This window comes from Tigriopus californicus, chromosome 3 (assembly GCF_007210705.1).
Source record: "Tigriopus californicus strain San Diego chromosome 3, Tcal_SD_v2.1, whole genome shotgun sequence".
NCBI lineage: Eukaryota > Metazoa > Arthropoda > Copepoda > Harpacticoida > Harpacticidae > Tigriopus > Tigriopus californicus.
This window is the reverse complement of record NC_081442.1, coordinates 4,754,973-4,764,659: the sequence shown is the minus strand read 5'-3', so window position 1 is coordinate 4,764,659 and position 9,687 is coordinate 4,754,973. Positions and strand designations below refer to the sequence as shown.

The following is a 9,687-nucleotide window of genomic DNA, read 5'->3' as shown; positions in this document are numbered from 1 at the left end:
CCCCCCCCCCCACGCCCCTCTCTGATTTAATTACGGTACAGTGCTTAATCCCGAATGAGAAAAAGGAATTCTTGATTAAAAAACCCGTAGTAAGCTCTACCTCTTACCAGTTAAAATAGGGGCCCTCAAAACCTCAAATCCTCTCCGCTATTGACTGTGCTGTACAACACGTTGTACGTATTAGAAGACGCTCACAAGAGTCTATTGATCTTGACATAACGTCCAATACGTAGATTGGCCGGGGCTTTTAAAGGAATTGGTTCCCTCTACGACAAAACGACAAATGTGTTCAAGCTTTAAAGACCATCAAGTCCTTCCTTCATCGTTCCAACACTGTTTCCAACTTTCCCAGCATCGTCTTTTGTGTCGTGTTCCTTGAGATAACCAGAAGGGCCTAAAATGGACCGAAACTTCGGCTCTTGAATGGTTGGTATTCCGTGCGTGGCAAATGGGCGTGAACATCGGAATTGATGTTCTCGCTGAATAGAATTTAAAATTCGACACAGTTTGAGGGTGGTTAGCGCGTTTGTCATGAGGTCCTCTTTTCCATGTTTGGCACATGGCCAAAATTACAATTTTATCAAGGCTGAATCAAGCCAAATACCCGCCAAGAATAACAATAAGCTTCAATGGCTGGAATTGGCTGGAATTGCTTTTTTTGCTTCAAGCTATGCAGGAAATTCAATCTGGCGAACGAGAATCACCCAAAATACCTAAGGGAATCCTATGAATGGTTTCAATCTAATTCTGAATGGCTAATACTTTGCATATCCAGTCACTTTCTGGTTAATTCTCATTGAATATTGAGATTGTTATGGGCATATGACTCCCTTTTACTCCATATCACGTTCGATTTTCGTCGTATGTTCGTCGCTTATGTATGTTTGCGTATTCTTTTCAGACTAAGCAAATGTTGGGACGCACAGCAAATGTTATAGAGAAAGGCTTGCTAAGTTCGTTTTTGTATAAAAGTACTGCCAACTAACTATTTGAACGTCAGAAGGGATGTAAGTCAGCCAATGCAAAGTTGTCAACTGGCTTTTGGGTCTTCAAGACTTGAATTTCATGTTTCCGATTAGTTTGATGAGAGTTTCCGTATGGCATGGCATTTACCCACATCCGCTTTAAGAGGCTCACGACGTCTCATTGAGTCCCCCTTGAATAAACACCGTGGCTTGAAGAGTGTTGTCAGACGCCATGTAAAGGTAATTTTTATTTGAAGCCAGGACTAGCTTTCGTGCTCAACTTGCCATATGATCATGGGTATCTATCTCAATGTATATAAAAACGAATGGGTTCCGATTCTTGCCAATTGTTGGCTTGCTCAAGATTCTTTGTCAATGGGACTCAAACCTGCAATGACACTTATGTATGCTGCCTCACGAATTCAGAACCCAATTGAGAGACAATGAAGTCATAGTCAAACCGCCCAATGGCGTGGAACGCTTTTCTCACCCATTTATTATACAGCCTTGGACCGTGTTGTCCTTGAAATAGCCTCAAATGTCCTCGCGGTCAGCGGTCAGATGGGGTTATATTGGGAAAAAGTCTCGGCAGATTTTGGAAGGAAGAAACTCGCATCCCCTCAAAAAAGGATAGTTTTTTTGTCTATTGTGACGAAAGGGGGAATTCAATCAAGTTGTCTAAATTGAATCTTTGCTACCAAGTTTCCTCCAAGGGCCGACAACTCACCTCCCAAAAAGGCTTGATAAAGGTTATGCTTTCTTTACAGGTTCGAGGCGAGCACCGTGAACAAGGCCTTAGACTGTCGGGATAAGGGTTATCTGAGTATCCCTCTCTGGTTTCTCTACATTCCACCCATTGCCAGGTTCCTTCAAGTGCTGAACGCATCCCTGAACTTTCCCATCTTCTACATTATGGGCACTGCTTTTAGGAACGCGCTTCATGGCCTGCTTCATCGAGATCGTCGGTCTTAATACTCGATCTGGCTTCATTGATGGTCGTCAAAAGCACCCATAGGAAATCAAGGCCTTAGTGCCAAACCAGGGAAAGATATCCCTTGAAATATCTAGTGGAGTTTGCAAAAGATCTTAACACATGGCATTCGATTGCTGCTACAACATCTTGTGTCTGGATCGAGGCCTTTTGTCTGAAAAGAGCCTTTTGATAAAATATCTTTTTTTACTTGCATTTTGTGTCCAGCTTCAACGAAATTCTATTTTCCACCGGAATCAAGTTTCTCGCCAGTGGGAAGCTACTTTTTCCGCAAAGCAAATTTCATCTTCCAACTTGCAAGCTTGGCACTCGAATTGTTCAAGTTTGGACTCAAAAAGTCCAGACGAGTGTTGGGGGTCGTCTTCTTTGATTCTCGACGAAGAAGATTGACCTTTCCGTCTCTTGTGGACATATTTATTATTATGCAATCAACTTCCAAGTACCTTGAAATGTCTACGCATACATTGAATACATTGTAGTGATCTTCATTTGATATTACGTCATTATGTCATACGAGTAAAAGCGTTGTCTATTTTTGCTTTTTTCCTCTCCGACTATTTGTGTTCGAAATAAATGACCCTGTCAAGAGTCTCTTAGGTTGGCCATGGCCAATCTACAAAAAGGATCTTCATTCTTGGGTACAAGGAATTGCGGGTCTAAATTGTGAATTATGTGTGTTATCATTCATCTTTTGTCCACTACCGGGCGGAATTTGGGTCTTAAACAAGGCCATTAAGCTTGAGGGGCCAACTGAATCACTTCCTGTTCTATGCGGAGCAGCTTTTAGCGTGTTTCAACTTTGATGAAAACAAGCAAAGACATTGATGACACAGGATTGGAAAAATTTTCAGTTCTCTGAGCATTGAAAAATCTTGTCTAAGCTGCGGAAATAAATGAAAAATGTCACAAATGTCTGTCAAATTTTTGTGGACACATGCGCTACAATGAAACCTGGTAAATTGACCACGTGATCATTCTGATACATGGTACGTTGCTAAAATAATCTTCCACCTACTGGGAAATAAATATCATCTTTCGTACGGCTGGTGCTCATCCTGTGTGAGGACAGTTGCCTTTTTTGAGTTTCTGTTCCCTTATGAGGTCGGATTGCACGTTTTTCTCCAATTGGATCTTAAGAAGTTTCTTGAAAGGTCGTGTGAGTTTTGTGCAAGGGTGAAAAACGATAGTAAAAACAATTCATATTCTGAAAATGTTTTGAGGTAATCTTGCGAATTATAGGAATATAAAATGAATTGATTATTTGAGTAGGACATAAACTAATTCATAATAGCGTCCTAGTAGTTATCGAAGTTTCCTAGTATGAAAGAGGTCCTTGGTTTGATGCTTTTCCCCCGATCTTTTATCCAACGGATAATGTTAGACCCTAACCATAATCGCTCATGAAAACAAAAATCGCAATTTTACTTTCAGTCTCATTGGAGAAATCAAAGACCGATTAAAACCTGCCATTTTTGTTTTAGTTAACTAACTAGTAATAAATTAGGATATTGGTAGCTAGAAGTTAAAAAGAATGTATCAAAGTTAACTGATGACATTTTAGGGTCATTTTCTACGGTTAAATGTACGTATACTGCATGCAGGTTTTATTTACAAAAAATGATATCAAAACTCCAGTGCCGTGCTTACTTTTGACAAATAGACACAGTTTTTTTACTGGCGCAAAAGTATAAAAGTGTGGAGCATATTTAGTTTCATCTTGGAAAATAGAAAATGCACGAATGCAAGCCCGTTCCGACGACTAGTACTTCTATGTGTTTCTCATTTCGATTTGACGAATAATGATTCATTTTGGGAGCGTTTTCTTGGGATCAATACGATCCCTGAAACTGTATCGGTGGATGATTATCAAAACAAGGCCAGATTTTGATAATTAATCATGTCTTGGAATAATTGAATAACAAGCTATGCTTTAGATTTGACAGATCCGTCAAATCTACTATGATGGCGGTCTTCCTTTTAAAATCATCAACTATGTAACTTGCTCTTTCACCTTTCATGGACCTAATTAATTGGGAAAGATTGCTTCTTATAGTATTATCTGCAGTAGAAGTTTAGCCCCTAAAAATTATAGCACAACCGCTTATCAAAAAAGAAGAGATTTCTGGCTTGACATTAAATGATATGAGTAACTCCATCATTACTATTAGGACATTCGAAGTTGTATTTGCAAGATTACTTTGGAATTCTGTTTTTCCAGGTCCGTAAAGTCATTCAGGCAAACTTAGGCAGAATTAATTGACAAAAATATTTATTTTGGTTGCTAAACGCGGACTGAGGATTGAAAAAAGTTTTGGTGAGGTTGCCATTCCCAGAAATATGACAATATACTTTTGAAAAGTGGAACAAACTTTTGTGGACAATTTTGAACCAGGATTTCTCAAACATTTGCAATTATCACTGAACAACAGGGCCTTAGTAAGCGAATTGCAAAAAAAAAAAAATCATTTTTTTTGAAAAAGGATTTGTAATTCCTTTACATTTTAAAATTGTGGAATTATAACGACACAAAAACTAAAAGAATTGCTCGTTAATCTACTCGTTCCTTTTTTAGCTTCCAGAATGACCTTTAATATTTCGTTTATCTCGTGACAGCTGAGGAAACGTAAGGCTCAACATAAACATCCATTTTTTTGCTATTTCTATCTAACATATTATGAACAATGAAAGGGTTGAAAATTGTGCTTCCTCTTAACTAATCTGAGGGTGTTTTTGGTTCTAGATCTTGTTGCATTTGCTACTTTATTGTTTCCATCTTCTCAATCAAATTATGTTGGACTGAAGGAAGACTTGATTTAATGCAGTTGTCAGGCAGGGACAATCCTTCTTTGGCTTGAGCATGATGCATCAAATTTCCAAAGCCTTCTCATATCCACGACTAAAGGCATAGGCTTCTAAAAGGGAAGCTTTACCGGCTTGACAAAAGTTTTTCGATTGTGACCTTTGCAACATTGTTTCAAACCTTCAACAATCATTACCCCATCCACGATCCCAATCTTGACTCCTCAAAGCATTTATGATGAAATACATTTGGAACAATAATGTTAAAATTCAATACCAATGCTCAATATTGAAAAAATAATTGACACGAAGTCTTCAAATGTTATGCTTTAGGATTGCTTGAAGCAAAAAACACAAAGGGAAGTATGGTCTTGAAGGGTGAAAACCATAAACTTTGGTTATCTAAATCTTGGGAAAAGTAACGAGTAATGCCATTACATTATTTTTCGAGTAACGGTTTTGTGACGAATTGCTATTTTTGACCAAAGTAATTGTAATTGTTGAACAATTGAAAAAAGTCACCAAGCCAGACCTACTGCTCAGAAAGACCTAAATTGAGAGGTTTGGCGAAAATGATGTAATGTTTCGAGCAATAAGCCTTTCAAAAAAAGTTTTCCAAAATTACCCTGAAAATTTATGCAAATATTAGTAGTTTGTTATTGAAACGTCCAACTATCCACGTGCATATTCTTTATCCACCCATCTATTATAAGATATATTACCATCTACGTGTTTCTTTCCGATGTCATAGTTCTTCAGAGCCACGCCAGGATTCAAGCCATGTGTATGTACTTCTTGGTAGCAGTGCACTCTCCCAACTTTAGAGACGAACTGTAAACTGGCAGCCTTCCATTTCCACAGGTGGAGCAGAAGAATTCTACTGCTTTTGGTGATATAAGCAAGATGTCCACGGAGCAGGTCAGTGATGGGTAAACATATGAATATCATATATTAGAACAATAACCATACGGATAAACTATCAAATGTATTCCTGGATTCCTCTCAGAACTTTCCTGTCCTTCAAAATGATCTGATTCTGCGAGCGGCACGTGGCCAGCCCACGGAGCGTGCTCCAGTATGGGTGATGCGGCAGGCCGGACGATATTTGCCCGAATTCCGCAAAATGCGCGAGAAGCATGGTTTCTTTGACATTTGCCAGACCCCGGAACTGGCCTGCGAGATCACTCTTCAACCCATTCGGCGATTTCCCTTGGATGCGGCCATCATTTTCTCGGATATACTGGTTGTGCCCCAGGCCTTGGGAATGGTGGTGGAAATGAGACCGGGCGAGGTATTTGTTTAGAAATGTCATGGTTCGTCTGGGACTATCGGAATTGATGGCTTTGCGATTTTAGGGTCCGGTCTTCCCAGAGCCTTTGAATATGCCCGATGACCTGGATAAACTATGTAGTAAGGACTCGGTTGAGAAGCTTCAATACGTGTTTGATGCTTTGACTTTGACTAGACATAAATTGGAGGGCAAAGTGCCGCTTTTGGGATTCACTGGAGCTCCGGTAAGTAATACTATGTAATAGATTGCGACGATAAATTCATTTAAATTAGGACTCTTTAAATTCCGCAGTGGACTCTGATGAGTTACATGATTGAAGGCAAAGGCTCTAAGACGCAGGCCAAGGCCAAGAAATGGCTCTATCAACACCCGGAAGCTAGTCAGAAACTGCTCCAAATGATCACCAATTTGAATGTGGATTATCTCGTGGGCCAAGTTAAGGCTGGCGCTCAAATGCTCCAAGTTTTCGAATCTCATGGCGAGTTTCTCACCCAAGAGCTCTTTGACAAGTTCAGCCTTCCGTATCTCACCGCGATCGTGGAGCAAGTCAAGGGCAAACTCAAGGCCGATGGGATCCCCGAGGTCCCAATGACGGTGTTTGCCAAAGGAGCTCATTTTGCCTTGGAGCAACTGGCCAGAACTGGTTATGATGTCATTGGCTTGGACTGGACCATGAATCCCGAATCTAGTCGAGCTCGCGTTGGGAACAATGTGACGCTTCAAGGCAATTTGGATCCGTGCGCTTTGTATGCACCAAAGGTATGAAAAACGAGTAAGTCTAAGAGACGTTTGTTCATGTGATGCATTGCTCTGTGGTTCCAGGAGGAATTGGCCGAAAAGGTGGCCAAGATGGCATTGGCTTTCGGTTCTCATCGATGGATCGCCAATCTTGGGCACGGCATCTACCCGGATGTGGATCCAGATCATATGGAAGCTTTCGTGGAAGCAGTACAAAAATTTTCGGTGAAGAAATAAGATCTTACAATAGATGGATGAATAATATATATTTTTGTTGCACATTTAATGGTTTTTACGTGTTTGACAATCAGAATGGATTAGGCTAATGACAAATGGGTTGGAAAAAACGAGAATAAGTGAATCAAAATCACCGAGCTTTCATGGCTAATTACAGAGTTCAATGTATGGACCAACACGCACTCACCATAACGGACTCGATCAGGTCTGAAGAGGGTGTGTGTGCTCGAATCAAAATGCCGATAATAAAACTATGGCCAAGCCAACTATGGTTATTGGCTACTAGCTGCCAGGTTGTTGTCCACCGGCAGTCCGGTCACCACCGACGAAGATCCGCCTCCACAACAGCCGGATTTTTCTCGAGACATTTGACTGTCGTCGACGACCGTGACTGTGTTACCCCGAGCGCCACCGAGCGATGATAATCCCAAGGATCCACCACTAGCTCGAGCCAGGTCATCGGACGTGTTGATCATTCGCTGAGAGAGGTCCAAAAAGAGTTCTTCAATGCCTTTATTTTGTTTGGCTGATGTGTGGAAATGGTGCGCTCCAACGGCCTTAGCATAACTGAAAATGGTGATTTGGGCCATAGTAAGTTGTAACACAACCTCAAGGACACTATCAGCCCTGCGTAAAACTCACTCTTCCGCCATTTGGACATCCACCCTTCGCTGCTTCTCCAGGTCGGTTTTATTCCCGGCAATGGCCAGATTCAGATCGCTCCCGAGCATTTTCCGGAGCTCCTTGACCCAGTTCTTGACTTTTTGGAAGCTATCCTGATCCGTGATATCGTACACGAGGATGGCACCATTGGCATCACGGTAGTAGATGGGCCCCAATGCATGGAAGCGCTCTTGACCCGCCGTGTCCCATATGGACAGATTCACTCGCTTCCCTCGGATATTCAACTTCTTGCTCAGAAACGAGGCCTGAAAACAAAGAACATATGTTCACATCTCTGCACTATAAGTTTAAGCCAACCAGATCCATACCTGAAGTGTGGTGATATGGCGGTCGTTGAAGGTGTCCTCCACATATCTGAGGACACACGAGGTCTTGCCCACACACCCCTCGCCCAAGAGCACGATCTTGAAGTTGTAGTTGCCCTTGGAGTGGCTGCTAGTGGCCATTATGAACTAACCAGGATTCTTCAACACATGCCAATGGAACTTGACTCCTACTCCGGTGACAATGGTATTTAAGGTCTAGAAAAAGTTAATCAAATGTCGACGAAGATCCCTTCAAGCACGGGTGCTGCCATGTAATCATAGAATAGAGCATTGGCCCAGAAACTCCTCTGTTGTTTCATGCACCAGCACCACGACAGCGGGATTGGAACCCAGGCCTGCCATCCATCCATAGACGTATCATGCCTTGCACGTACCTCACCGTCACGTACGTTCACTCTGTCCAGCTGAGCGTCTGTCTTTCTTTCTGGCTGCTCTTTGCTGTGGACTGTGGGCACTGTGTGCTACAGAGCGGATCTATGCCCAATGAAGGGCCGAAGATGCCTCTTCATTCTGGGTAGTATACTCATTTAGATTCATATATATAAGTTACAGAATGACGCTCTTTGAAGTGGGTAGTTGCTTGTGGGAAAGTGATTGAGAGCATTTTCTTGGGGTTTCTCGATCATTTGTGCAAGTTTGGGATTTGTGTTGCCCTTTTCCAACCCTGTTTCACATTCAACCCGAACTCTATGATGAAAGATTTCGTATACGTCATTTGGGTCATAACGTAAATGATGTTGCCTTTAGCAAGGGAAATGAGTAGAAAAAAAGCTGTAGATAATCGGAATTTTCAAAAATAATTCGTTATAACCATGAAAAAAATTCAAGACAAGATGACGCTTTGACCCGACCCAATGGGAAATGAAGCCAATACGCCTTAACACATGACATTTGATCTTGTTTTTAGATGAATGTCTGAAACTTTGTGCTTATTGGGTAATTCTAGCGTTCACGCGTTCAGCTTATAGTCAATTCGGAATGAGAAACCAGACGTCGCGTTAGGGCAAAAACAATGACGCCGCCAAACGTCAGTTCAACGTGGACATTCTGAGGAGCAGTAGTGACATCGAACCACCGGAACACGGCAAGGTAAGAATCAGTATTTGGAGCGTTTAGTTCAGCTATTACATTACCTATTCTTTAGGTTGGTATATGCATGGTGCTGCTGTAAAGTTTCTTGTATTGTCATTATGGGTGCTGGCCTTAAAATGCCACCATGAGATTCTGTACATCTGTACATTGACAGTTCGAGCATGCCGTTTGACGTTGGTGCGAGGCAGTAGTGGACGCTCGCGGCCCGCTTAGCCAGATCGGCCTCAATTCAAAACAACACCACGTTTTATGATCAAAAGAATCCCTCTTTTGGAGGGTTACATATGACTGATGAGAATTGAAATTGTTTTCCTTGTTCATCAGAATAATTGTTGAGGATCGATCTGTGTTTAGCAAGACGATTTGGCGCCATTTTGTGCTTATTAGATTGTACTCCATTGGCAGAGGAATGCCTCCGAAGGAGCCTAAGTAATGAAGGCGGGGGAGAGGTCTCCCAGTTTCACGCTCAAAGTGCCCCATGAAGAGGAGGAGGAGCTCTCTTCTTTCATTTCTCGTCTCGTCCGCCCTCGGAATTGTTGTCAGCAGATGGTAAGTTCCCCCCCC

At 41.8% G+C, this 9,687-nt stretch overlaps 5 protein-coding genes across 10 annotated transcripts in view; 3 read left to right on the top strand and 2 right to left on the bottom strand.

Moving 5' to 3' along the window:
• LOC131877799 (uncharacterized) overlaps positions 1 to 2,624 on the top strand; it is a 19,374-nt gene extending 16,750 nt beyond the window's left edge. For all 5 annotated transcript variants that reach the window (XM_059223591.1, XM_059223590.1, XM_059223588.1 and 2 more), the window contains one exon: positions 1,733 to 2,624. In XM_059223591.1, the coding sequence (XP_059079574.1) occupies positions 1,733 to 1,937 (205 nt within the window). In that variant the 3' untranslated portion in view covers positions 1,938 to 2,624. The remainder of the gene's footprint in view (positions 1 to 1,732) is intronic.
• Positions 1 to 9,687, bottom strand: part of LOC131877797 (uncharacterized) — a 77,348-nt gene that overhangs the window by 42,308 nt on the left and 25,353 nt on the right. The gene's annotated exons all lie outside the window — the stretch shown is intronic.
• On the top strand, positions 5,515 to 7,070 carry LOC131877801 (uroporphyrinogen decarboxylase-like). Its single transcript, XM_059223593.1, has 5 exons — positions 5,515 to 5,673; positions 5,762 to 6,046; positions 6,111 to 6,269; positions 6,338 to 6,805; positions 6,869 to 7,070. Exons 1-5 carry the CDS (start codon positions 5,659 to 5,661, stop codon positions 7,019 to 7,021), a joined length of 1,080 nt encoding a protein of 359 aa, XP_059079576.1. The 5' UTR covers positions 5,515 to 5,658; the 3' UTR covers positions 7,022 to 7,070.
• LOC131877803 (ras-related protein Rab-21-like) lies at positions 7,036 to 8,332 on the bottom strand. Its single transcript, XM_059223602.1, has 3 exons — positions 8,014 to 8,332; positions 7,664 to 7,950; positions 7,036 to 7,588 (listed from the first exon to the last, which is right to left on the bottom strand). The coding sequence occupies exons 1-3, from the start codon at positions 8,149 to 8,151 to the stop codon at positions 7,294 to 7,296; spliced, it is 720 nt and encodes a 239-aa protein (XP_059079585.1). The 5' UTR covers positions 8,152 to 8,332; the 3' UTR covers positions 7,036 to 7,293.
• Positions 8,991 to 9,687, top strand: part of LOC131877802 (SIN3-HDAC complex-associated factor-like) — a 15,985-nt gene continuing 15,288 nt past the window's right edge. Inside the window, exon 1 of one of the 2 annotated variants that reach the window (XM_059223594.1) lies at positions 8,991 to 9,120. The gene's annotated coding sequence lies outside the window, so the exon portion shown is untranslated. Of the gene's footprint in view, positions 9,121 to 9,518; positions 9,673 to 9,687 lie in introns of those variants that run through there. The other variant, XM_059223595.1, reaches the window with a different exon arrangement.

Coding starts and splice junctions, on each gene's coding strand:
- LOC131877803 (XM_059223602.1), bottom strand. CDS start 8,151: ATGGCCACTAGCAGCCACTCCAAGGGCAACTACAACTTCAAGATCGTG. Junction 7,951..8,013: donor GCCATATCACCACACTTCAG/GTATGGATCTGG, acceptor CTTTGTTTTCAG/GCCTCGTTTCTGAGCAAGAA. Junction 7,589..7,663: donor GATGTCCAAATGGCGGAAGA/GTGAGTTTTACG, acceptor CACCATTTTCAG/TTATGCTAAGGCCGTTGGAG.
- LOC131877801 (XM_059223593.1), top strand. Junction 6,047..6,110: donor TGGAAATGAGACCGGGCGAG/GTATTTGTTTAG, acceptor TTGCGATTTTAG/GGTCCGGTCTTCCCAGAGCC. Junction 6,270..6,337: donor TGGGATTCACTGGAGCTCCG/GTAAGTAATACT, acceptor TAAATTCCGCAG/TGGACTCTGATGAGTTACAT.